The sequence below is a fragment of the Typha angustifolia genome, chromosome 3 (genome assembly GCF_048772165.1).
Source record: "Typha angustifolia cultivar Huaian chromosome 3, ASM4877216v1, whole genome shotgun sequence".
Taxonomy (NCBI): domain Eukaryota; kingdom Viridiplantae; phylum Streptophyta; class Magnoliopsida; order Poales; family Typhaceae; genus Typha; species Typha angustifolia.
Genome location: NC_133241.1, coordinates 7,481,118 through 7,507,230, shown reverse-complemented (window position 1 = coordinate 7,507,230; position 26,113 = coordinate 7,481,118). Strand labels below are relative to the sequence as shown.

Below are 26,113 nucleotides of genomic sequence, written 5' to 3'. Positions count from 1 at the left end.
AAAAATTGTAAATTAATCATAATTATCGGAAAATTAATTGTGCCGGAATTAATTTGCTAACCATGATAGGAGGTTAGGCTTCGAGTCTCCGATCCTTCGGGAGACTTTTTGTAAAGAATTTTATAAAATTTATTTTGGTTTAAAAAAATAAATAATCCGACTGCCTAGTATGCGGCAACGGCATCGCCTACGTGGAGCGCGGCGTTCGCGGTCTCCGACGATTTCTCGTGGCCTTCGCCTCGCGTCAAAAGGATTACCACCTCACACACCTCGGCGGCGAGCTCGACCTCCTTCCCTTCTCATGGCTATGGCGATGATGACCTCCTCCCGCTCCTCCGCGACCGTAAGATTCCTCTAAATCCTCTCCAGATCTCCTTCTTTTTTAGGATTCGTGACGGATTTGGATTTGATTCGTTCTTCCAGTTCGTCTAATTAGCCATCCATGAGTTGTTCGACCAAATTCCCCGGAGGAGTTATTGCAAAACGGTTCTTTTAGGGCCGAGCTATTAAGCGAGATAAAAAGGAGCGGGCTTTTCTACATTAGATTGGTTATATAATGCTCTTTATGAAGATTTCTTGCCTCCTAATGGGATATATGAGTGTTACTAAAAACCCTTGTGGAAAATTAAGAAGGAGCAGGCATTGCTAGATTTCATTGGTCATATAGTGGCATTTTAGGGGCTTCTTGGACTTCTATTTAATCTTTCATGCAAAAGAACTATTTCATATTTGTGATTCTTGCTGATGTTATTTGATTGATTCATGTTATTGTGAGGTGCAGATAATTGCAGGTCTTAGAGAAGCTTTTCGATCAGCTTTCAAAGGCAAGTTTGTGAGTGATAATTTCCTTCTTAGCTTTGGTGTGCTCGACTGCTATACTCGCTACTTATTAAGCTAATTTATTCAGCAGGTTTTCAACATGTGTCTACTAGTGAAATAAGCTTTAAGAATGGAGTGCTTAGTGAAAGTAGAAAGGCTCATCTTCCTTTTAAATGCTCTGTCCTGCATATTCGAGTGGTGCACAATCATTCTTTAGCTAAGGGCAGATCAAAGGAGAACTATAATCCTTCTCTACAATTTCTAAGGGACAAGAAGATAGTTCCTGATTCAGATCCTCCGAGCTCCAAGGATGTGAACCTCTTGTACCAATTTTTTGATCAAAGGTATATTTGAGATGTGAACCTTCTTGTTCTCTATCTCAACTTTCAGTGAAGTCAGACGGTAACATCTTTAAGTGATTTAGTTCTCATTATTAACTAATTTCCTCAGTAGCAAGCTCATGGTGTTAACAGGAGCAGGAATGAGCACGGAGTCGGGAATTCCTGATTATAGAAGGTATATGCGTGCTTTGCATGTTTTAATCATTGCCAGACCCATCTTTTTCAAAGATATCTTGCTTTCTTGTTTACCTTGAAGGGTGTTATTAACTTAAACTGTCTCCTATGGCAGTCCAAATGGAGCTTACAGTACGGGTTTCAAACCAATTACTCACCAGGTGACATCCTAGTGCAAATGCTGATTTTACCTCAGTCAAGCATGCTTCGTTATGTTTCTTTTTTTCTCTCTCTCTCTCTATTTTCCTCTCTACCGAACTGAGACAAGTTTTGTTGTGTTTCTGGGCATTTAATCCTGCTAAATTTGTGTTTCTTCCTACTTCTGCTTCAACAAAAAGCAGGAGTTTGTCCGTTCAAGCCGCTCCCGCAGGCGATACTGGGCTAGAAGCTATGCTGGATGGAGAAGGTTCACTGCAGCACAACCAAGCACAGCCCATTATGCTCTAGCATCTTTGGAAAAAGTTGGTCGTGTCAATTTGATGGTTACCCAAAATGTTGATAGGTGAGGGAACCCACACCTTTTTCTCATGGTGCTTTCCTGTAGCTGTGTTCCTTGTTACTTATGCTTAGAACTTTCAGGTTGCATCATCGTGCTGGAAGTAACCCACTTGAATTGCATGGAACTGTGTATATTGTAGCATGTTTGAAGTGTGGTACCTCCATTAGCCGAGAATTATTTCAAGAGCAAGTGAAGGTCCTCAATCCAAAGGTTGACCTTTTCTTTTGCATAAATATTCCCTTAGAAATTCAGGGAATGCATCTCAATGTTTGTGGAGCATGTATACTGTATAGAATGTATAAGTACAAAATGCAGTCAATATTAACGAACAATTATTTCTTCTACTTATCTTTCGAAAACATAATACAGACCAAATGAATATTTGCCATAAACTGTTATGAGTATAGGGTAATTTCAAGGTGTACACTAGATTTATGAAGATAAGTAATGAGGAAGGTGGTATCTGGCAATGTGGGATATATTGAGTATCAAATTTAAGTTAGCCACTTCTTATGTGAGAATCTAAAACTGTTTTATGACCTATTAGCAATTTCCTTTTATGGTTGTTGTAACTCTTCGTTAAAATGTGTCTCTATAGAATCAAGTATAAAGTGGATAAAGAGGATCATAATCTTCTGCAGTGGGCTTCAGCAATTGAAAGTTTGGAAGGTGGGACACCAGGTTCAGACAAAAGCTTCGGGATGCAGCAACGTCCTGATGGTGATATTGAGATTGATGAGAAGTTTTGGGAAGCGGATTTTGTTGTTCCTGATTGCCAGCAATGTGGTGGAATTCTAAAACCTGATGTAAGCAAATTGTCACTTATGATGCTATAGTCGTGATATTGGCCAATTGATATATCTGGAACAAAGGTCAAATATGTATTTGCTAATACTTTCGTTCATTTCATTTTGTACAGAAATTTCTGTACTATATTTGTTAAAGCCTATTTTACTTCGTGTTTTGAAGTTATTTTTAGAAAATTAATGCATTCCCAATATATTGCTGAAGGGATTAGCATCTTAGGTTTCATTTAAAGGACTTGAATATCACAAGAAAATAAGAATAAGACTTCAATGATGTTTTCAGGCAACTTTGGAAAATGTTGAATTTTTGCATTAGTGGAAAATCAGATAGAACACTATTTTGCAATCGTATTGGCACATCGTTTCAATGACATGAAGTATCAAGTTTCATCTCAAGGAAGCCTCTTTCTCCTTATTTTATTTGCTGAATTCCTTTGCTCCCTCACTTTTAGAATTGACATGTCTGGAAGACTGGAATCATTGTTCACACTTGTCCTATCATACTATTCACAGTTAGTGGCACCATATGCCTAGTCAAATGCAATACTGTAATTGATCTGTTAGGACTTGGGCTGAACTTTCTCTCTTGAAATATTTCCAAGTTAAAAATGGGAATGGAACTTCTACTTTTGCTTGATAGGGGAAAATAACTAAACTTTAGACCAAGATTAGATGATTGAGATTATTTGTCTCCTCTTAATATGTTCTTTGAATCATTTCTATGCAATTCTACCTCTTAAAGATTTTCTGCTATGGTGCATGTACCAGCAAGTAGTGAAAGTAAGATGGATGAAGGTTGAAATGAATGCTAAACTACTTGGTTGTTTTCTTATGTTTCCTCAATTATCTGAAGGTGGTCTTCTTTGGTGATAATGTTCCTAAAGACAGAGCTGACAAAGCTATGGAAGGTGCAAGAGGATGTGATTCTTTTCTGGTCCTTGGTTCATCACTGATGACGATGTCTGCTTTCAGACTTGTCAGGTATGATGGTAGACTCCCAATAATTTAGAACACAATCAATCTGCAACAAGGCAGACTCTTAACTTTGCGGTGAAGTATAACTGCTCTAAATTTTTGGTGATTAAGACGCCTTCTTAGATGTCGTCTCTTTCATACACATCAGGGATAATTTTCACATACAAATTACTGAAGGACATATATACTGTCAGTATCCATCATGTAGTATTAATCAGCTGGCAGAACAGTAACAACTGAATCAACCCTCACAAGGTACAGAAAATAGGATCTAATGAAGAGTGAAGCTAAAATTGCATCTCTACTCAATAATACTGATCTACTAACGTTGCATTTCACCTTTTATTTTTCCTTTTCTTGGTGTGGACCTCACCTGGGTTGCACTTTGCCAATTAAACGTTCTAGACTTTTGAAGGAACTCAACATCATCTACTGTAAAAGGTGCTAATGCATGCTTGACAATTGTATCTCTGCAGAGCTGCACATGAAGCAAAAGCTCCTATAGCAATCGTCAATCTCGGAGATACAAGGGCTGATGATCTTGCATCCTTCAAAATAAGTGCAAGATGCGGAGAGGTCAGCAGATTTTCTTTTTTTATTTTTTAAAAGTTTTTTAACAGCTTTCTAGTGAGCGCATATGCTAATTATATTTCTATCTTATTGTGTATTCCAGATAATGCCCAGATTGCTTGAAATGGGAACCCTTTCTATACCTAGTGCTAGCTGAATATGTTCTGGAATTAACACTCTGCTCTCATAGTTCGACTCTGAAGAGAGCTTCCGAGGAATTCAATTGCTAAAACTGCAGCTAGATGCCGCGAAGTGGAATCCTGAAAGTTGCACCTTGAAATCTATGTACTTCCATTGAATATAGCATCAACACAAGGTCATGCTTGTTGATAATTTTTCTTGGATTAGTTCTGAAAATGAAACTAATACATTAATGTATCTCAAGCAAGTCATAAATCTATGAGCAATAGGACCAGTTTTTAAAGCATGGTTTTATGCCTATTGCTTGAGAAATGTTCATTTCACACCCTATATTACAGCAGTATTATGGTTCAAACTCTTAACTCTATAGTTGGCATACTCCAGGTTTTCACAATTTTACTGGTCATATCCTATTGTTGTAGTATTTTACATTCGAGCCTCTTATTTAGGCTTTAATCTCATAAAACCACCTTATGATTTTCTGAAAATATATAAAGGACTTAACGATATTTTTTAAAAACCGTAAAATGCAATGCGAATATTGAAAAAGTTTGGTGCGAGTAGTAAAATCATTTAAAAATGTCATGGTGCAAAATATAATTTTCCACATATTTTTCAAGAAAAATTCAAATTCAACCGCGTTAAAATATATTAGTACGTCCTTTAATTTTTTTTCTTAATCAAAATCACTTTATTTTGTATCAAAATACCTTCTTTAAATTATTAATGTATCCATGCTTTTCTAATTTAAAAATGATTACTTGTTAAGTTTTTTGAAACTATTATTAATTTGAACAAAGATCACTATTGTCTTTTCAAATTTTTATTGTGCATCTCAATTTATTTAAATTATAATATTATTATTTAATAATATTAATATTTTGGAAAAAGGATACTGTGAGATATAGTGATACTAAATAAAGTTCCAAGTAGCTGTAGTAAAATTTTATATAGTTAAGTTCAATCTAATGAGGCCAATTATTACAGAGAAGATTATTTGATGATTTAATAGTTAGCTGCGGTAAAGGATGTCATAATAATTGGTGATTTATTTGGTTGATATTAACCTTTCGAGGTTTTAAATTAAATATTAAACGAGAATCAAAATTTGAAATTCCAAAGTTTAAAAGAATGCACGTGTGATCGCGGATCATAATATCAAGTGATCCAAAAGTAATCAATCTGAAGAACCTCTGGCTCCTGTTCACAAAAAATGGCCAGTGGGACCCCCCCAACCCCAGTCGACGGTGCATAATCCGAGGCATAAAACCCATAGCAACATACCATTAGCAATCGAGGAAGCTTCTCGCGAGAGGTGATGGAGGAAAGCAAAGGCTTGGGGGAGATGAAGGTGGAGTTGGAGTGGGAGGAGAAGGGCCGGCTCTACGAGGCGTACAACGAGCTCCACGGGGTGGCGGCGGAGTTCGAGACGCGGATCGATGCGCCGGCGGTGCTGGTTGTGGGGCATCAGACCGACGGGAAGAGCGCCCTCGTGGAGGCCCTCATGGGCTTCCAGTTCAACCACGTCGGTGGCGGCACCAAGACGCGGCGGCCCATCACCCTCCATATGCGCTACGACCCCGCCTGCGAGCTCCCGCTCTGCCGCCTCGTTGCCGAGGCCGACCCCAGCGTCGCCCAGCCGATGTCCCTCGACGACATCCAGGTCTGGGATTCTTCGACTCTTTCCTCTCCTTCTCGTGCTTCTTCAAACCGCAATGCGGTTATGGTATTTGTTTGAGGGCGTGTTTGGTTTTGTGCGTCTTTCTTGAAGTCGGTTGAAGTTAGGATGGGATGGATTAAAGGAGGCTTAATTTAGAAGCTCGATTAGAAAAGGCTTTTATAATTGTAGTAAATTAGAATAAGGGAAAAAAAACCAAATATTATTTGAAAAAATTATGTTTATGATCATATTTCCATATTGCCTTGGTAAAAATAGTAAAACTGTAGCTGTTCTTTTATTTTTTGGATGGGTGTCTATTGTAATACCCATCCTATTCTTCTTCTTATATTTCCTGCCTGCAGGCATATATTGAAGCTGAAAACATGAGGCTGGAGAGTGATCCTTGTCAATTCTCAGAGAAGGAAATTATAATTAAGGTAGCATACAAGTACTGTCCAAATCTGACCATTATCGACACTCCTGGGCTTATAATTCCTGCCCCAGGTCGGAAGAATCGAGTTTTGCAGGTATCCTCTATGTATAAGAGATATTTTATATGTATGCTTGATGATTACTTCTGGTTCCATCATTGAACTGCTATCTTGAGAATATGGTGCTTTGTACTATTATTTCATTTTCATTAATCCGTCTTATGACTTATGGGGATCAAGTGGTCAACTATTAAGCTTTATACAGTAGGAATTTTATGGCTTGAAGCTGGAACATACGTTGTCAGATTTACAAAAAAAAAATTTAAAACTTTTTTGGAGGCCCTACTTAGCTGAATCTGTAGGACCTCTGCAGCTATTAGTCTCGCTCAGAATACTCTTCCTTTATGGGAAAACTCTTTGCAGGGGCAATCTCGTGCAGTGGAGGCTCTCGTGCGAGCTAAAATGCAACATAAAGAGTTTATAATATTGTGCCTTGAAGATTGCAGTGATTGGAGTAATGCAACTACGCGGAGAGTAGTGATGCAAGTATGCATATTTTCTGTTAGCACTTCCCTGTCAGCATATTTGGTTTTCTTCAGGAAAAGATTCTGGCATGGCTGCAGTAATGGTCCAGATTTTCTATTCTCCTGGTCAACAGTAGCTCTTTCTCATGTTTCTTTTTGTTAATGCAGATTGACCCTGAGCTCTCAAGGACTGTCATAGTGTCCACAAAACTTGATACAAAAATTCCTCAATTTGCTCGGGCCTCAGATGTGGAAGTGTTTCTTCGACCACCTTCTTGCATCTTAGATGGTTGCTTATTGGGTGATTCACCCTTCTTTACATCTGTACCCTCTGGGAGAGTTGGTTCTGGTCATGAAGCCGTCTTCAGATCAAATGAAGAATTTAAAAAAGTATAGTTTCTTTGTATCTTCTTTACAATTTGAATTTCATCTGTTCCCTTGATATCAGTAAATTAAGGTACATCTCACAATGAAATGCATATCTAAACTGTTGTGGGAAAAATCGATGTTCCATCTGGTAAACACACCATTAATAACCCATGGTTTATGTTGAGGAGAAGTATGTCAATTGCTGAGATAGGAGGACATGTAGAGTTTCTATAGATATTGAGAAGTCCCTGAAAATTTGTTGATAGTGCTAACTGCTAGTAATATTTGCCCAGCAACAAATGTGATTGTAGGAGTAAGTAATGAGAAAAAGGAATAGAAAATAAATGGTTTTCTCCTGACAGGAATTGGAGATCTGTTTCATAATTATTTGTTACTCTTACTTCATATAATTTATGCGAGCATAACTGATGCTAAAGTGACCTATGCTGGTCAAATCAAAGATTGACCTATTATAAATATTTGTGCTTGGACAGTTCTGACAGGCTTTATAATTATCGTCATTGTTATTCTTGTAAGAAACACAATAGAGATTCTAGGGGTTACTACAGTGAACCTTCTGGAATCTGGCTTGTATGTGAAAAAGACATTCATTTAAAATCACTGTATGACATTGGTTTTTGCACAGGCTATTTCATTGAGAGAATTGGAAGATGTTGCATCTTTGGAGGATAAGTTAGGCAGACTGTTGTCAAAAGAGGAAAGGAGTAGAATAGGAGTGAGCAGCCTAAGGTTATTTTTGGAAGAATTGCTGCAGAAGAGGTTCGAAGACATTCTTTCTCCATTATTTCTCCAGAACCAATATCCTTGTAGGCTAACATAGTTCTGTCTTATCGGTCCAAAGGTACATGGACAGTGTCCCACTTATTATTCCACTTCTTGAAAAGGAATACCGGAGTGCAACAAGGAGGCTGCGCGAAGTTAGTCAAGAAATCTGGTATAGTGTTCTTTGCTTGCTTGAATTGGAGTGTCCATATACACCAAGTTTTTGTGTTTCTTTGTAAGATCTTCTGTCATCAGTAGGCTATAATCTTTCCAGAAACCGTATGGGGCATCAAAGGTTACAGATTCTATTATTTTGCTTTTGTTGTCAAAACTTTTTGTTAATTACAGTTGCAGTTTACACTTTACACATAATGAAGCCACTTCCCTGATGTGTCCTCTTCATGATGTGTACATCTTCATGCAGCAACTTGGATGAAGTAAAACTCAAGGAGAAAGGGCGTGCATTTCATGATTCTTTCTTGATGAAGGTTGGCATTATTTGTTTTTCAAGCAGACCATAGTTTTGTTTCTAATAATTTCCTCCGTATACAAGTGGGTGTGTCATTATTATATAGTCTTGTTTTCCTTGTATGATAAGAAGTATAATAATGTCAGCTCACAATATTATGTTTCAGGTTCCTCCTATTTCATTGTACATCTATCAAGGAATAACCATTCTTTATCATTCACAGTTATAACAGCCCAAGTACCACTCTTTGTCTGATGAAAATTCAAATATCTATACCATAAAATTCTCTGTGATGTTCCAAACCCACGAGAGTGTATTTTATCATGAACGATGACTGCTTCTATTTTTCCACAATTACTTATTCTAGTTTTTATAATTCCATCTAGCAATTATTCCTCCACAAGAAATATTTGTTCTCTTGGCTGATGGTAAGCATTTTCTTTATTAAAGAAAATGATGTTTTGGAGAGGGTTCATTATGTGTTGCTAGATACAACTGTTACTCAAATCTTGCTTGAATGAGCAGACTATATCTTCATTTATTGGGTTTTCAGCAGTGTTTAATATAAGGGTCTCATAGCACTATAGCACATGATATTGCTGTTGGTTATTGTCAAATTTTCCCTGTCTTTACAACAAGAGAACAACATTAGTTTCCAGAAAATTCTATAACATTAGCCAAATTGTCTTGCTAAGAGGCTAATTCTTTGTGGTAGTTTTATGTCAGTGATTTCTTTCCCGCTTGTCAGCTTTGAGCACTAGAAGGATACAGGTGCTGGTTATTGTCAAATTGTTCCTGCCTTTGCAGCAAAAGAATAACATAAGCATATAAAGAAATAGAGTGGAAAACACGCTGAACTCATTCTTCCTATGTTGTTGGTTGAGTAATGTTGTTCTTATTGCAGTTATCTTTGCTACTGAAAGGCACGGTGGTGGCGCCTCCTGATAAATTTGGTAAGATATTGTTTCTAATTGTTGAAGAGCTGCACAATCTCACTTGAATTTAATTGTTCTCCTAAGAGATAACTTCTAGCTTACTTTCTTTTGTTATAAAGTTCTTATAAATTTCTGTTTGCAGGAGAAACATTACAAGATGAGAGAAATAATGGGGGAACATTCACTGGAACTGATAGTCTCCAGCTTCCACACAAAATGATGCCTGTAAGTTATGATTTCTTTCCAATAGTGTGGCTTATGTTATTGAATTCTAATATCTTGCAAGCTATAGGTCAACTTGTCAACTTCAAGGGCATTGTACAGCATAAGGCTCCTGCCAGTGCAACCTGGTAACAGTCAGATGCTTGCAGCTGTCCCTCATTACTGGAGACCTAAATTTTCTGAACTGGAGTTGCAATATTTTGGATGCCTTTCCTATTGAGTTCCTCCATATTTTTTGTGAATATATATATATACCTAAAATAGAAGCAAGCTGAGAAAAATGATCTAGTGATTGTTTTACGAGGAGACTTGTATTGTCCTGCATTTTGTTTTTTAAAACATTTTTAGTATTATGAGGTAGAAATTTGTCTCTGTTGTGATCTTTAAGACATTTCAACATGTTAACGTGGTCACTGGACCATCTGAACATAAATATATAGTTAGTGGTCAACCTTTTTGGAATTCACCTAAACTCATGCATTGCTTAAAGATTCATGCAGGGAGGAGATGGGGCAGAAATGTTCTTGCCATTTGCAATCAGTAGTTTTCTCTTCATTTCATTTTCCGACTTTGAGTAAAGATCATCTCTGTGTGCTTAGTGGAATCCGATATTCTTATTGCTTCTTCATTTGCTTTAATGTAATCAAGATAAATATTTTCATATTTAGTGGAACACATGATTTTCTTCATGTGAGTAGTTTTATGTGTAGCTTACTAGCTTGGGCATAATCTTTTTGGCTACCTTTCCCGCTCAGAATGCTGGAATGCGTCTATATGGTGGTGCGCAGTATCATCGTGCAATGGCTGAATTTCGTCTTTTGGTTGGAGGTGTCAAGTATCCTCCAATTACCAGGGAGGAAATTGTAAATGCCTGTGGAGTTGAAGACATTCATGATGGGACCAACTATTCTAGGTGCTTCATTGTTGTGTTTGACCAAGTTACTATATTTCTTTCTCCTCCCTCATCGATGAAATACCTTTTTTGAATATTTTGTTATCCTAGGACTGCTTGTGTAATTGCTGTTGCAAAAGCACGTGATACCTTTGAGCCATTTCTTCATCAGGTTCGTGATTCATATCGTTCATAGGAAGCACGCTAAACACGTCTAATTGTTTATGATTTTTACCCATTGTTTCCTTGCTGCAGTTGCACTTTAGGCTAGGTGATATTTTTTGTACTTTCAGCACCATTTAAAATCTTTACCTTCTCATTTTCTGCAGTTGGGCTTTAGGCTTTTATATATATTGAAGAGGTTACTTCCAATATCCAAATATCTACTTCAGGTATTGCTTTTCCTTGACTTTGGTGATGACACAAGTATTTATTTTCTGGAGAGCCTGATTACCAACTTTCAACAGAAAGATGGTGAGCATCTTAGTGGTCATGAAGTATTTCTAAGGCGTGTAGAGACTGCCTTCAATAATTTTGCTGAATCAACTGAGCAGGCATGCCGTGATAAGTAATTACCTTCACAAATTCAGTATCTTTTGGATGATTTTATTTTCCAATTATTTTGCATTGGTGATTGTCTTTATTGCCTGTTGAATTTGTTCACGAACTTTCACTATGATGAAATCCATCTACATATTTTAAATTTCTTTGCTTCTTCTTTTTTAAACAAAACTTGCTTAGACCATAGAAAAGATTGGCATGTGGGCCTTTAAGTCTGAAGTCTGAACCAACTTCAACAAATCTTGGGTGGCAATTCACGGGCAAATGTTTGCACTATATGTATGCTGTCTCTTCAAGGCATTCTAATAGGATGAAGTAGCTGAAAATTTCTAGAAGAAGTATTTATATGTCAAAAGAGCACATAAAGGAAAATTTAAATTCTGCAGATGCATGGAGGACTTGGAAAGCACTACTCGCTATGTCACATGGTCCCTTCACAACAAGGTCAGAAATATTTATCTCTAATACCACAGACTTGCTTGACATCTTGTTCTGTTACTTGCACTTTATTTATTATATGATCTACAGAATCGTGCTGGATTACGTCAGTTCCTGGACTCATTTTCTGGAGCAGATCACTCTTCTTCTCCAGCTGTCCAGCATGAGTCATCCGGTGGCTTGAATGAGAATAAACATGAGAAGGTCAAGGCAGATTTAAAAGTCATTCACTCTGCGCCAGTTGTTGACTCAAATTCTTCTAGCACTGTAATGGAAACTAGGCTTGCAGATCTTTTGGATAGTACACTCTGGAACAGAAGGCTGGCACCTTCATCTGAAAGACTTGTTTATGCATTAGTACATCAGATTTTTCATGGCATTAAGGAGCATTTTCTGGTTTCTACAGAATTGAAGGTCTGTATATGCATCCTCTTTGGTTCTTCTTTAATTTTGTTTCTATAGTTTACATTTCTCTTGGTTCTATTCTTATGTTATTTCTGATCTGGAACCTGCAGTTTAATTGTTTTCTCCTTATGCCGGTTGTCGACAAGTTGCCGGCACTTTTGCGAGAAGATCTTGAGTCTGCATTTGAAGATGATCTGGATAGTATCTTTGACATCACTCAGCTGCGCCACTCACTTGGGCAGCGCAAGCGGGAGCTGGAGATAGAGTTAAAAAGGGTACGGTTTATTATACCTTTACATTTCCTAATTTTTAGATTCACACGGAAAGCCTCTCCTTCACCAATTGAATTGAAATTAATTTGTGCGCAGATTCAGCGCCTGAAGGAGAAATTTAGGGAGATAAATGAGAAGTTAAGTTCACCTCAGGTTCAGCATAAAAGATTATCATCCTTGCTGACCCGTTGCTAATGTAATAGAGATCTGAATCTAATCAAGAACAGCCTTGATAATGTCACTAAGTTTATTTTGGTTGATATAATTGTTTCTTGTAACCTCAATATGTCTATGGATGCTATTTATAACTGATGAGAAAGTTTCACTAGGTTGTGCATGCTCTTCTGGGATTAGATGCCTTGTTTATTGCTGTTTGTTGCTGTTTATATATTCTTTTTTCAATAGAGAAACGAGAACTTTATAGTGTCATATTTAACCATTAGGTCCTGTTGAGATTGGAACCTGGGCAGTGTTCAAACTTGCATATGTTTTGGTAAAAATAGCTGATCAAAGGAAAAGTAGTCTCGAATAGTGGGAGATAATATTGACTGTTATATTATTGGTAGAGTCTCCCCTCTGTTAAAACTGCAAAGTTATTTCTCTACTTCAATGAAGCACTCTAAATGCTTGGTATATATATAGGTGCAAGCCCATGATGTTATGAATTTGCATGCATACCTTCATTTAAGTAATTTGCAGTTTGAATCTTATCTTTTCCGGTATTTGCAAATTACTCCCGTCTTTCAGCAAAAAGAAAAAAGGAAACGATATTTGGAAAAGAAAATTCACTGCTGTTGGATTTTTCAAGAAAACCTAAGTATGGTGTTTCTTAGATTTGGTTAACTTACGTACTATTTCACGTGATCATTTCAAAGGGTGTCAGTCTTACTATTAAGTATTAACTCAAGATGTGAGGTCTGATTTGCAAATCCTACAAATGTAGGGCGTCGTTTGCAAATTTCTATAGCAAATCTCTCCTCTGTCCCCGTATCTATTGTTATCCCTTCGTTCCCATGTCGACTCTTTCCTCCACTCAACGTCAGAAGACTAGACGCCACCATGGCTCTCTCGCCGTCCACGGCCACTCTCACCACCGGCGCCGCCATATCCCCCGTCATTCCCCTCATAATCCGCCGGCTCGATTCGTCCCAATCCATCCCATCTCTCGCACCGGTCGATCAACCCGATCGCCTCCTCTCCCATTCTTCCACATCCAACCACGAGAAGCCTCGAATCACCAGGAGGGCCATCTCCTCCCTCCTTCTCTTCCCATTCTTGATTCCATCACCAGCCGCAGCCGCCGGCGCCTCCTTATCCCTAGAAGTGGACTTGGAGCGGTACACGGACCAATCGGAGGGATTCACCCTTTTAAAGCCGGCATCTTGGCGCAAGGTAGTGGTCTAATTTCGGGGCTAATCCCGAGTCCTTGGTGGGGTTTGGGTGTGCTGATGAGGTGAATTTGGTGGGAATGCAGGTGGAGAAGGCGGGTGCGACGGCGCTGTTCGAGGAAGAAGGCAAAGGGATCAACAACATCGGAATCGTGGTCAGTCCCGTCCGCCTTTCGTCGCTTCGGGATTTCGGTACGCCGGAGTTCGTGGCGGATAAGCTCATACAAGCAGAGAGACGAAAGGTGATTCTGCTGCTCTTTTTTAACATTGTGAACAAGTATCTAATGTTGGTGATGTATGTAGGAGAGCACGAAGGATGCTAATGTGTTGGGAGTTGCGGAGAGATGGTGTCAAAATGGTTTTCCAGTGTATGAGATTGAGTACAGAGTGGATAGCAGCAGAGGAGGGATGAAGAGGATCTTTTCAGCTGCATTCGTGGCTTCTAACAAGCTTTATCTTCTCAACATCGCTCACTCAGATCCTCCAGATAATCCCTTGGACAGCCAAACTAGAAAGATTCTGGAACGAGTTCTTCATTCCTTTGATGTAGTGGTTTGATCTTATCTTGTCATTAATTAATTCCTCCAGAAAAATTGATTTTTTTTCTTTTTGGGGGTGCAAAAATTGCAAGTATATATGTCATTGTAAATGCAGGTGCATGTTTCAGACTTTGAGCAAGTAAATAAGATTGAAAAGAATTGTGGGGATTTACCACCCCTTGTATTATAATCAATAAAATGTCACAACAATATGTCATAAACAATCTGTCACAAAACTATCTACCGTATAAAAATTGATCCAAGATGACTTGCACTCAAATAGTAAACATATTAGACTCGGTCAGAGACGATCACCTTTAAAGTATGCACTTCGACATCCAGCACTTACCTTAGATGCATCATGCTGAATTCTAATTTTATGAAAGGTTTCAAACGGGATTGACATAAACTCAACACATACATGATCAAAATTAGAAGTCAAACCAACCTAGAGCACATATAAGAAGATATTTTAGATATGCGACGGTGGCTTTCACACTTATGAGATAGGGTAGCCATTTCCTTAAATCTTTTAACCAAGCTATATTTTTCTTTTTCTTTTCTTCTTTTAGCCGGCTTTTCACTTTGTGAAACTGAAATGAGTCAAGATTTTCTTGACACTCATTGTTAAGGCGGCTTTCACTCCTATACTCAAAGGTAGCCCTTTCCGATTTAAAGCATTTTTTTTTTAATGATAGACACTAGCATACAAGTGCAATAAGGCTATCGGTCAATCTAAAAAGATCGTGAGTGTGAGTTATGTAAGAGGATACCTTAATGAAATATTAATTCAGCATAGATGCAACCTAAAGTTTGTGCTTTCAATCTAAGATGTAAAGCCAATTAAAAAGGTGATCATCTCTTAGCCGTGAGAATAATATATCATTATCTATTCGAGAGAAGCACTTAGGATCTAAATTAAATGTCGATAGAAGTTTGACCTTAAAAATATCGAGTGCTATCATCCGTTGATTGATAGTGAGTCATCGTCGATATCGAGCATAGCAAGAAGATTCACATAAGAGGGGACTTCTTTTTCTCCCTCTTCTTCTTCTTCTTCTTCTTCTTCTTCTTCTTGGGTGATCACTAGCTCTTCCGTATGTACTCGCGACCTCGCCCAAGTGAGTGTATCACTGTCTCCTTCGAGTAGCTTCAGAATCTATTAACAAAACAATTAATATGGCAATTAATTAATTAAGTACTAAATACATGAGAAATGGTACTATTAATTGAAAATATATGAGAGACGTTAATTAATTACCGATGGCATATGAGGCCGAGAAGTGGGAGCTCGTCTGATGCAAAGGGAAGCAGCTAGAGTCATCCTCTCAAATTGATCTTCGTCATATTTGGTACGCAAACAAGGATCGATCAGCTCGGCAACTTTCCCACTATGGAAGATAGAATATGCCTGCAGGAAGGAAGTGTAAGATACATACAATTAATTAAGTCAATCTAAATTAATAAAAGTATGAAAGCATGCAGCGCATTTAATTCAGTAATGTTATAATTAAGAGACAATTACAATGTTATAATTTAATTAATGTTGATTACTTACCCACGTAACTATGCTCTCGTTAGGCTTTGAGCAGCCAGTGCTGATAGGCTTTCTTCCAGAAATGAGCTCCAGCAGCACCACTCCGAAAGCGTAAACATCGATTTTCTTATCAACCTTGCCGTACGTAAAATACTCTGGTGCCACGTAACTGCCACGGAAATATATTTATATATATATATAGCTCTGATGAATGAATTTAATGATAATTTATTTTACAATTAATCAATCAGCAAAAGAAATCTGATCACGAACCCAAATGTCCCTGAGACGATATCACTGCAGGTGTCGTAAGTTGCCGCAGCCGATTCCCACAGAGATAGGCCAAAATCAGACAGCTGAACCAATCCAATAAAAAGAAAAAGTGAAATCATTCGTTAGCTAGTGATGATGATGATGATCTAAGTAAATAGTATATTTGGTTTGATTAATGAATGAATTAATTACCTTTGTCTCAAAATCCTCCGATAAAAGAATGTTAGCCGATTTGATGTCTCTATGGATCACCGGCTTGTTGTTATCATTACCATTACCATTACCATTGCCATGCATATAAGTAATCCCTCGAGCAATGCCTACTGCAGCCTTATACCTTCTGGCCCAACTGAAACCACTCTTGCCTTCTCTGGCACCTGAAAGTTAAGTAAATTCATACATTCATATAAATATATTTGTGTATATATATATAATTCAGGGAGAAGGCATTAAGTTATCCAAAGGCAGGCATACGATGTAATGTTTCCTCCAAGCTGCCGTTTGGTAAATACTCGTAGACCAATGCGAGGCAGTCCAACTCGTAGCAGAAACCGATCAGAGAAACAATATTTTTGTTACGCAGCGAGCTCACGATCTCAATTTCTGAGATAAACTCCTTCACGGTGTCCGCCGACGGCTTCAAAATCTTTATAGCTAATGCTTCGCCACCGCGGCCGCCGCCGCCGCCGGAAGTTGACCTTTGTACACAATACCGCTGCCTCCTTTTCCAATCATCATCTCTGCAAAATTATCCAAAAACAGAATTGGATGTTCGATCGATTCAGAATTATATATAGCTTATTATACGTACGTTATTTTAATATATATTTGAACTAGAAAACTAACATATATATATATATATACATACATACCTGATGAAAAATTAGACGTCATATGTGCGAGCTGGGTGAAGCCGAACACAGTGCAACTTGACGAATGCTTCTCAATAATTGATTGCAACTCATTTCCGGCGCCGTTATTTGAATCAACATCACAGTCAACGTTCCTATCAGCTGCCAACACTCTCGGATCTGCATTGACTATATATTATATATGTTTACCAAAATTATTATAAATGAATCCTACGCTGACAGAAATTAATTAATCAAGAAAATTAATTGGTATGGTTTCAAATATATACCATCTCTTTTAAAAGCGATCCTGCCATTATTCATGGCAAGAACTGAGCAGTCCCGGGGCAATTTTTTGGCGCAATACCTTGCGATCGCACTGGGAGAAGATCTGATATAAACCAATGCATTATATGATATAAGAACCCAAATGTTTATAATTAAACTAACAGGAATGGCTTCTCTCAGATTAATTATATCCGTACAGAAAACTTACCGAAGGAGATAGTGACTCTTAGAGACCCCCAAGATTATCTTCCCAGCATTGGAAGAAATTACTTGCTGCACCAAAGCTTTAGGAACCGATGATCCGCGGCAAATTTTCAGCTTCAAATCGATCTTCAGAAAAAATAAAAATGATACGACAAATTCAGAAGATCAATCACAACCCAAAAAATAAAATTAAAAAAAAATCTAAAAAAAATTAAACCTCTAAATACAAGATATCACCTGCTTGAGATTGCAAAATCTACTATGCACGGAGAGAACAGTCTGCAACGTATCGGCCACTTTCCGACTCGAATCTGGAATTGGAATTAACCCTCGACCCATTAGAAATTTAGAACGAACCCCATCAACACATGATCTTCGGAAGCCAAGATAATACCTGGAGCGGTGCAGCAGCTAAAAGACGACGACCGGACGACGTGGGTAGCAATGACGCGATCGCCAGGCTTCGCGACGTTGACGAGGGCCCAGGTCAACAGCTCCCGGCTCGCGGCATTGGGCTTCATCCCGACCAACACCGTCTTGGTCCGCTCGGTGTTCTTGTTCTCTATCCGTATTCCGTTTTCGGAGGCGACGGCGGAATTCTTCTTCGTTTTAACAATCCTCTTCGTCTTCTTCGTCTTACCAATCCCCTTCATCGTCTTCGTCTTCGTTCGCTCTCAGAAAGAAGGAAGGAAGAAATCTTGTAAATGAAAAATGCTGTTTCAATACGAACGGAAGTAGGTATTTATAAATGTTGTTATACGAGTGGAACTGGGAATAGAGATTGTTTACGAGTGGAGTTGGGAACAGAAGAGGATGTTATTACGAGTGATACTGGGAAATAGAAGTTATTACGAGTGGAACTGGGAAGAGCAGAAGTGAGCAGGTATATTGGCAAGTTTGCCTAAAAGCCCCCTACTATTGATTTATTTCGGTTTGAATCCTACCTTACTTAATGTGATATTCTTAAATTCCTTAATTATCCTTTTCAATGTCCATAATAACTTTATATGTTATAGTTTTATTCTTACAATCATTAAAAAAAAATGTTTAGCTATTTTTAGAATTTTTTTAACAGATAGTTTATTTTTTTAAAATATTTCTGTTCCTCCATTTAAAAAGATAATATATTAAAAAAAATTAAAGGTGTGCTTAAAAAAATGTAAAACGGTACAGTACCATAATTTCCTAGTTTTTTACTGTAGCAGAACGGCGGGACTACTGTAGCAGAACTGGCCGGGCTAGTTGCGGGCCAAACGACGGTCTTCCGGGCCAGGCCAGGCCAGGCAGGCAAAGGGCTGGTCCGTGCCGCCCAGGGGTAGTTCAGGCTTGGGCCGAGCCGGTCTTAGCCCAGTCCAAACTGGGCCGGGTCTGGCCCGGCACAGATGGGCTAGGCCTTTGATCAGGTGTAGGTGTGCACCGCACGTTCATCAAGGCTGCTCAGCCATCGGACGGCTGTGGATAAATATATCTTTATGCACTAAACGAGGCTACGATTAACTTTCTTCCGCTCTTTCTTTTTAGTCCTTTCCACCACCGGCTCTTATTCCTCCTCCACCCTTTCCAAATTCTCCTCCGGTCCTCGAGTCAAATCTTTCCACAAATCGGTTTATATCAAAATTATTCTCTCGATCTGCGAGTAGGTGCTAATTTAACATAGATCCATGTATTTCTTTTCTTTTCTTCTCTTTTTGACCTTTTGACACTCTCAATGATCCATCTTACCCCTAATTTTTATTTGTTTTCTCTAAAACAAGAGTAAGAGCTGTAGAATTGGGGAATTTAGGTGTAGTTCTTCCTTTGTGTAATAACCTATACAAGTTTCAAAGAAAAGGAACTCATGAAGAGAAATGTCTGCATTACTATTTAGGATGATCATGCTTTCCATCAGTTGGGCTGAAGTATATCCAACAAAGTAGAATTGAGAATAATAAGATGATAGAGGACAAAAAAAAAGGATTTGCTACTAATGATAACGGCACATTCCATAGTTTTCACATCATCATCCTTTGAAATGTTCAAATTACTCTTTATAAAATCATCTAGATAAATCTTGCATTGCGAGCAAATGTTTCAGTACACAAGGATTAGAAGGTGGGCTTTACACCTTACATTAGAATATATAAATTGTTACAATTTGCCACAGCTATTAATCATTCCATCAATTCTCTCTATTATTTTCCAACCTTTGGTTAGGTAGAGAGGGAGGAAATGATTCTTGAGAGAAAACAAATTAACTGTACAACATCATAGTGGCCTGGAGGAGGGCTCAATGTACCACCTCTCATCCTAGATTTTTCCCTGTAACAAACAAACAGTTGGCATTCTAGATTGGAAGTAGATTGAAATTTGCCCTTCATACACAAATTAAACTATCAATAGAAGCTTGATGAACGGCTCCATCTTCCTTGAAGATAATCCTCCAGTGAAGTGTTTGCCCTGATAAAGTCCGGGTGCTCTGCACTGCTGGGTGAGAGTGAGTCATTGTCGATGTCGAGCAATGCGAGGTTTATGTAGGACTGGAGTTTATTGTCTGAGAATGAGGCTTCGTCATCTGTGTCGTCACACTCATTTGATGTACTAATTTGCGATCTTGCCCACGTAAGCATATCCTCGTCTCCTTTGAGTAGTTTCAGAACCTACAAGAACAATCAGAATTCATATTAGTTGACATAATGATAGACAAAATACATGGGAAGGGCAATTGGAAATGAGATCTTACAAGTGGCATCTGAGGCCGAGAAGTAGGTGCTCGTCTGATGCAGAGGGAAGCAGCTAGAGTCATCCTCTCAAATTGATCAGCATCGTATTCAGTACCCAAACAAGGATCAATTAGTTGTGCAACTTTTCCACCTTGTAAGATGGAATTTGCCTGTGATCACAAGGAAAAATATCAGTTACTGTTGTAAGTATAAAGTTAGCTACAAACAGGAAGATATTTCTCTTTGAAGGAAACATAAGATTTTGAATCAATCCACAAGGAGTCTAACTAAAAGTACAAGCGTTGTTATAAAAACTGCAATGTTACTCACCCACATAACTATGCTCTCCTGACTCTTTGAGCACCCAGTGCTGATAGGCTCTCTTCCGGAAATGAGCTCAAGCAGAACGACTCCGAAAGCGTAAACATCAATCTTCTCGTCAACCTTGCCATACATGAAACATTCTGGTGCCAAATAACTGCCATGGAAATATTCTTACGTCAATACCATGGTACATTAACTTAGCTAATGATGATTTAACAAGTTGAAAAGGATAGGCTGTCTCTCTAACCCGAATGTCCCTGCGACATCGTTGCATGTGGCGTATGATGCAGAAGCTGATGCCCACAGAGCTAGGCCAAAATCAGACAACTGAATCAAGAAACGAAGAGAACGTTAGCAACTTATGAGCAAAATACAGTTATAAGATTCTGACAGAGTAATGGACAGTTACCTTTGGCTCGAAATCATCAGATAAGAGAATGTTAGAGGATTTAACATCTCGATGGATCACAGGTTGATTATTGCCACTGCCATGCAGATAGTCAAGCGCTTGAGCAACACCTACTGCAACCTTATGTCTTTTGGCCCAGCTGAGAGCAATCTTGTCCTCTTTGGCACCTGAAGTGAAAGTCATGGTTCTAGTAAGGAATAATTCAGGGGCAAGGCAAAGGGGAAAGAGATGAATATTGAGTTCAATTTCTTAGATATACCATGTAATGTTTCTTCTAAGCTCCCTTTCGGTAAGTACTCGTATACCAACATGAGACAATCATTCTCATAACAAAAGCCGATTAGAGAGATGATGTTCTTATTGTGCAATGAGCTGACGATCTCAATTTCTGAAACAAAGTCTTTCAGAATCTCGTCAGATGGCTTCAAAATCTTAACTGCTAATTCTTTGTTGCTAGAAGTTTGACCCTTATACACACTGCCATTGCCTCCTTTTCCAATCATCTTCTCTGGAGTAAATAATAAAATTTGATAAGAGCAAAAACTCTAGAAATACCAAACATAAGAAAACTTCACAGTAAAATAGTTTATCAAAGAGGAAAACTTTCTAACACACCAGATGAAAAATTGGTTGTCATATGTGCGAGTTCTTTGTAGCTGAAAACAGTGCAAGTAGATGAATATTTCTCTATAATTGATTTCAAATCCAGAGGAATTTCCTTTTCAACTCCTTGAATTGCAAGCAATGTGTCAGATGAATTGGCTCCAATAGGCATTGTGCTAGTCGTAGTGGCCTTTTGATTTGCATGAACAGCCAATACAGCGGTATACCGGCTAGGAAGCCGCATTGCCCATTGAAGACCAGAGATATCGGAATTCTCCAAAGGAGAAGCTTTGACGTCCTTTAAGAACTTCCATCGAAGAAGAGGCCATCCAGATGCAACATCCGCCAATTCTGAAATTGTGAGAGGGGGGCAGCCTGTAGTAGACACCTCAGTGGTCCTTGACTCAATAGTTGGAGTCTCTAATTTCGCTGTCACAGTAGAACAAACTGAACAATTCTGTTGCATTGAATCATTGCTCTGCCGTTCTTGATCTCTGATCGCCAACCTGTCTACTTCAGCATCGACAAGCTTGTGCTGACTCCTGGAGGCATGATGACCTGCATATTTATTCACAAATTAATATAACACAGCATAGGTCAAAGAAATAAATCAAAATCTCAGAGAAACCAAATCAAGAATTTTGTGGGCTACATACCGCCTCTCTCGAAAACAAGCTTGCCGTTGCTCATGGCAAGAACAGAGCAATCCTGAGGCAATTTCTTGGCACAATACTTTGCGATGGCCGTAGAGGAAGAACTGATACAGATAATACATTATGATAAAAAATAAAAATAAAAAATCCCAAGAACCACAAATTAACGTAGACAAAGAAATTTACCCTACTGAAGACTCACAATTTAACAAGGGCTACTTCTTAAACTACTCTTCTCGGGGAGTCTCGAGGAGTAAACTAAGATTTTTTTTTGGGGGGGGGGGGGGGGGGGGGGGGGGGGGGGGGGCTATTATCAGTTTCAGCTACCAAATAATAAGGAATCGAAAGAGTATTCCTTCTTGCTTAAAGCAAACTCTGCAACAGAGTATGGTTTCGTTTAGATAACTTACCCAAGATGATGGCTTTTCTTGGAAACCCCCACGATGAGCTTCCCAGCGTTGGAAGAAATCGCTTGTTGCACCAAAGATTTACGAATCGACGATCCACTGCAAACCTTTAACTTCAAATCGATCTAAACAAAAATACAATAAAATACACAAATACAGATCAGTTATAACCCAGTAAGAATTCAAGAAAAAGATCCGGACTTCCGGATGCAATAAATCACCTGCTTGAGATTGCAGAATCCACTATACGCGGAAAGAACTGAAAGCAACGAATCTGCCGCTCTTCCACTGCAATCTGGAACAAAATTACTCCTCGATTAGAACAAACGCATCAATAACTACAATAAGTTAATGTCAACTGAAAGCCAAGGCAAGTTACCGGAACTGGAGCAAGAGCTAAAAGACGACAAGGGGGCGACGTGGACAACGAGTACGCGATCGCCGGGATTGGCGACCTTGACGAGGGCGCAGGTGAGGAGCTCCCGGCTCGCGGTGTCGAGCTTTATCCCGACCATCACCGTCTTATTCCGCTCCTTATTCTTGTACTCCTCCACTTCTCCTATCCTTATTCCGTCGTCATCGGAGGCGACGACGGAGCTATTCCTCGACTTCTTATTCGACTTTCCTATCCTCCTCATCTTCGCGCTCGCGGCTCTCTCGCTTTGGATTGGGGGAGGAGCTCTCTCGGGAATAGGAATAAGTTTGCTTCTCTGGGTGAGATTTGGGGAAGTTTATTATACTTGGTACTACAGTGCGAAAGAGCTCTCTCGGGAATGGGAAATAAGTTTGCTCCCCAGGCGGCTCTAAATAGATTCCAATTAAAATTAATTAATTTAATCTTAATTCTCTTATTATACTTCCTTCCTAAAATAAGTTTTAATACTAATATAGTCATGCTAATTTTTAATACTAAATATAAGCTAATTTTATGTTTCTTTGTAAATTAGCACAGGAGGATATGAGACAAGAGAAATTGTGATTGAAGTGATGGTTAACTAGTAATGTCTTTTTAAAAATAAAATATAAATAATATTAGATAGAAAAAAAAACTAGATATTATTAATTATATATATATATATATATATATATATATACGTTTTATCTAATTGTAGAACTAGAGATTAAAAATTTAGCATATAAAAAATAATTAAAAACTCTTTTTTTAGATGGGTTTCTCTGCCTCTCACTCTCTCTTTTCTGCCTTCACAGAGAGTGAGAGAGATCGACCACCTGAGAAACCGGCAACTCAAACCTAACCAATAAATGAAACTAAGGGCACAAACTCTCATGATTTAGTCTACTTCCACTTTCCCATCATCCAATAGTAACTTTCTCTTGGCTTTATTCTCTTCTTTCTTCTCCTCTCCATTGCTTGCTTGTGCATTTAGCTTTGGATTTATCTTAGAGAAATATATCTTATTTATAGGCTAATTTATATCTCATGGACTAGTCTACCTCCATTTCTATTACCTTTAAATACTTATAAAATATGCTTATTTTTCATGAGAAATGTAAAAGTTTTAATCTTATTTTAGAGAAATAAAATTAATCTTTAAAAAAAAATAGAGTGGCGTCAAAACAGTCTTCCCGCCAACTAGAAATCGAAGTCGGGGCCCCACCTACTCCGAGGCTTTCGCACCCACCTCCGTACTCCACTCGTTTGTCCACGTGAGGGCGGGGCCCACGGAAGGAGTCCCATCCTCCCATGTGACTCCTTCCTTATACGATTCCGCTCCCCCGGCGTGGAGGAGAAGGGGAGGGGAATGGTGGGGGGCACGAAGCAAACCACGTTCCACGCCACGTAATTATTATTCTAAATTAAATATTACAGTACATGATATTTAATACATACATATACACCCTTATAACATTATTAAGTTATTCTAGAAAACAATAGTATAGTAATTATAAAGTTATTCCTAATTGTTATTCCAAACACACGCACGCACCGATTTCGTGGTTCGTTTAATTTTGGGTCTGGTCGGTTAGTTGGGTGGTTGGTTACGTTTCTCATGCCTCCGATTTACTCATGCATCACATGCAACGATGCTTACGTGTGCTTAGTTTGCTCTTTCATTTTGATCGTAGGATTAAATAAGAGCGGATAATATATTTCTTAGAATTATTAATTTTATATCATAATTTTAATCTATTCTTTAATTTATACACGAGTATAAACGGGATAACTAAACAAAATTACATTATTATCCTCAGATTAAACTATTATTAATTATCTTAAACTTAAATTATATTCATAATTTTTTATTATTTCTTATATAAGGGTAATATTATAATAATGTCATTATCACTTCTAATATTATTTATTAGTTTTATATCAAACATGAGATTATATGGGATGGATTTAGTACCATATATACACGATCAATGCATTAATCGTTTTGATTATGTGTTTTCTAATCATACAGTACTCTTTGTATTCGATTTCAGGCACATATTTTGTTATAATAAAATGTATATAATTTACACATACACATTAGAATTTTTTATTCTAAGTCAAAAAATTAAATATAATTAAATTAAAGATCTCCCTCCAATCAAGACTCTTAACAGCTTATCTCCTTAAAAAGCATATTATTATAAGTCTTAATGTTAATTATTCTGCAAATTGTATTATAGCCTAATAAATAAGGAGGAAATCCTTAATTAATATCCTCAATCCTTCTCAAAAAAGAAACCCCATTTAAATCAATCGATATGACTTGCAACTTTTTTAATCAGAGAATAATTGTCTCTAAAATTACCTATTGCGATGTCTAGATTAATTAGTTAATGACTCAATGTTTGATTTGTAGACAGTGGTGTATTTATCTATATATATATATGTATATATATGTTTATATATGTATACATCATCATACATGTCACATGAGGGCATGTTAAGTGTTAGGTGAGAGAGATAAATATATTAAACCACTTCAATATCTATAGGTAAACTAGTTAGATATGGGCAGGCTTGTTCTATTTAATAAGTGAGATACAAACAATGCCAACATGGACATCTAAACTTAGAGGAATATATATAAACTAATATTTTCATGTACCCACTTCAAACCACATGCAATTTTGTCACTTTCTACTATTCTTTTTTCTATTCATACTAGCCTTCTTGTCTCCCATATAAACTTGGCAGGATGACACAGTAGTTACATAATTGAGAGAGAGAGAGAGAGAGAGTGGCAGTTCATGGTTCATGCATGTTTTAATGGCTGCATCATTTTAAGTTGCAGTGTCTGCTAATTTATTTATTTTTTAAAAGAAAATGATTATATTAAGATACTAATTGAGTTCCTAAGCAACCAGAGACCAAAATTTGAACAAGTTCAGAAGAAAATTTCCCATCTCAAGTACACTCGAAGCTGAGGCTTCTGCCCTTTTTTTGCGAGCCAATCAGCAACAAGATTAGCTTGACGAGATGTATGAGTAATTTTACAACCGTTAAAATTGCTAGTAAGTTTTTAATATCATTGATTATAGAGGCAATTGACTAAGGCGGCTGGTGTTCATCTTTTAAAATACCGACCAATATAATTGAGTCAGACTCAAGACACATCTTAGAGTAACCTTTTCTGACCGAGCAAAGCAGAGCTTCCTTTAGCGCCATGGTTTCTGCGATGAGTGCTAACATATAGTG

The 26,113-nt window shown here is 38.0% G+C and overlaps 4 protein-coding genes and 1 pseudogene across 6 annotated transcripts; 3 read left to right on the top strand and 2 right to left on the bottom strand.

Annotated features, from left to right (window-relative positions):
- Positions 1 to 138: 138 nt before the first annotated feature.
- Positions 139 to 4,625, top strand: LOC140758376 (NAD-dependent protein deacylase SRT2-like). Of its 3 annotated transcripts, none has more exons than XM_073094508.1 (11): positions 139 to 343; positions 782 to 824; positions 908 to 1,163; positions 1,273 to 1,335; positions 1,450 to 1,495; positions 1,676 to 1,836; positions 1,914 to 2,043; positions 2,475 to 2,639; positions 3,493 to 3,620; positions 4,091 to 4,190; positions 4,288 to 4,625. In XM_073094508.1, exons 1-11 carry the CDS (start codon positions 170 to 172, stop codon positions 4,339 to 4,341), a joined length of 1,320 nt encoding a protein of 439 aa, XP_072950609.1. In that variant the 5' UTR covers positions 139 to 169; the 3' UTR covers positions 4,342 to 4,625. The 3 variants fall into 3 exon arrangements, with proteins under 3 accessions (XP_072950609.1, XP_072950607.1, XP_072950608.1); XM_073094506.1 differs by having other exon boundaries at positions 142 to 343; positions 1,270 to 1,335; XM_073094507.1 differs by having other exon boundaries at positions 143 to 343; positions 911 to 1,163; positions 1,270 to 1,335.
- A 916-nt stretch (positions 4,626 to 5,541) lies between these two features.
- Positions 5,542 to 12,623, top strand: LOC140780149 (dynamin-like protein ARC5). Its single transcript, XM_073125537.1, has 17 exons — positions 5,542 to 5,988; positions 6,348 to 6,512; positions 6,840 to 6,962; positions 7,109 to 7,330; positions 7,956 to 8,089; positions 8,172 to 8,264; positions 8,517 to 8,580; positions 9,466 to 9,514; positions 9,639 to 9,721; positions 10,474 to 10,631; positions 10,722 to 10,782; positions 10,940 to 11,002; positions 11,078 to 11,178; positions 11,558 to 11,615; positions 11,700 to 12,023; positions 12,125 to 12,289; positions 12,383 to 12,623. The coding sequence occupies exons 1-17, from the start codon at positions 5,644 to 5,646 to the stop codon at positions 12,479 to 12,481; spliced, it is 2,307 nt and encodes a 768-aa protein (XP_072981638.1). The 5' UTR covers positions 5,542 to 5,643; the 3' UTR covers positions 12,482 to 12,623.
- A 125-nt stretch (positions 12,624 to 12,748) lies between these two features.
- LOC140780150 (psbP domain-containing protein 2, chloroplastic-like) lies at positions 12,749 to 14,280 on the top strand. The gene is made up of 3 exons (XM_073125538.1): positions 12,749 to 13,678; positions 13,761 to 13,916; positions 13,978 to 14,280. The coding sequence occupies exons 1-3, from the start codon at positions 13,346 to 13,348 to the stop codon at positions 14,230 to 14,232; spliced, it is 744 nt and encodes a 247-aa protein (XP_072981639.1). The 5' UTR covers positions 12,749 to 13,345; the 3' UTR covers positions 14,233 to 14,280.
- A 1,182-nt stretch (positions 14,281 to 15,462) lies between these two features.
- Positions 15,463 to 18,019, bottom strand: LOC140758260 (protein kinase STUNTED-like; annotated as a pseudogene).
- Positions 18,020 to 19,392: 1,373 nt separating this feature from the next.
- Positions 19,393 to 23,226, bottom strand: LOC140758483 (protein kinase STUNTED-like). Its single transcript, XM_073094668.1, has 11 exons — positions 22,841 to 23,226; positions 22,683 to 22,756; positions 22,465 to 22,586; positions 22,058 to 22,158; positions 21,414 to 21,959; positions 21,058 to 21,306; positions 20,799 to 20,965; positions 20,637 to 20,716; positions 20,396 to 20,543; positions 20,086 to 20,235; positions 19,393 to 20,002 (listed from the first exon to the last, which is right to left on the bottom strand). Exons 1-11 carry the CDS (start codon positions 23,097 to 23,099, stop codon positions 19,739 to 19,741), a joined length of 2,160 nt encoding a protein of 719 aa, XP_072950769.1. The 5' UTR covers positions 23,100 to 23,226; the 3' UTR covers positions 19,393 to 19,738.
- Between the last annotated feature and the right edge of the window lie 2,887 nt (positions 23,227 to 26,113).

Excerpts from the sequence above, each read along its gene's own strand:
- LOC140758376 (XM_073094506.1), top strand. The coding sequence starts at position 170 with ATGCGGCAACGGCATCGCCTACGTGGAGCGCGGCGTTCGCGGTCTCCG. Across the intron at positions 1,336-1,449 it reads GGAATTCCTGATTATAGAAG|TCCAAATGGAGCTTACAGTA; the intron begins GTATATGCGTGC and ends CTCCTATGGCAG. Across the intron at positions 3,621-4,090 it reads TCTGCTTTCAGACTTGTCAG|AGCTGCACATGAAGCAAAAG; the intron begins GTATGATGGTAG and ends GTATCTCTGCAG.
- LOC140780149 (XM_073125537.1), top strand. The coding sequence starts at position 5,644 with ATGGAGGAAAGCAAAGGCTTGGGGGAGATGAAGGTGGAGTTGGAGTGG. Across the intron at positions 8,581-9,465 it reads ATGATTCTTTCTTGATGAAG|TTATCTTTGCTACTGAAAGG; the intron begins GTTGGCATTATT and ends TTCTTATTGCAG. Across the intron at positions 12,290-12,382 it reads TGGAGATAGAGTTAAAAAGG|ATTCAGCGCCTGAAGGAGAA; the intron begins GTACGGTTTATT and ends ATTTGTGCGCAG.
- LOC140780150 (XM_073125538.1), top strand. The coding sequence starts at position 13,346 with ATGGCTCTCTCGCCGTCCACGGCCACTCTCACCACCGGCGCCGCCATA. Across the intron at positions 13,679-13,760 it reads AGCCGGCATCTTGGCGCAAG|GTGGAGAAGGCGGGTGCGAC; the intron begins GTAGTGGTCTAA and ends GTGGGAATGCAG. Across the intron at positions 13,917-13,977 it reads TACAAGCAGAGAGACGAAAG|GAGAGCACGAAGGATGCTAA; the intron begins GTGATTCTGCTG and ends TGATGTATGTAG.
- LOC140758483 (XM_073094668.1), bottom strand. The coding sequence starts at position 23,099 with ATGAGGAGGATAGGAAAGTCGAATAAGAAGTCGAGGAATAGCTCCGTC. Across the intron at positions 22,159-22,464 it reads AAGAAAAGCCATCATCTTGG|TTCTTCCTCTACGGCCATCG; the intron begins GTAAGTTATCTA and ends TATCTGTATCAG. Across the intron at positions 20,544-20,636 it reads GATGTCGCAGGGACATTCGG|TTATTTGGCACCAGAATGTT; the intron begins GTTAGAGAGACA and ends TTTCCATGGCAG.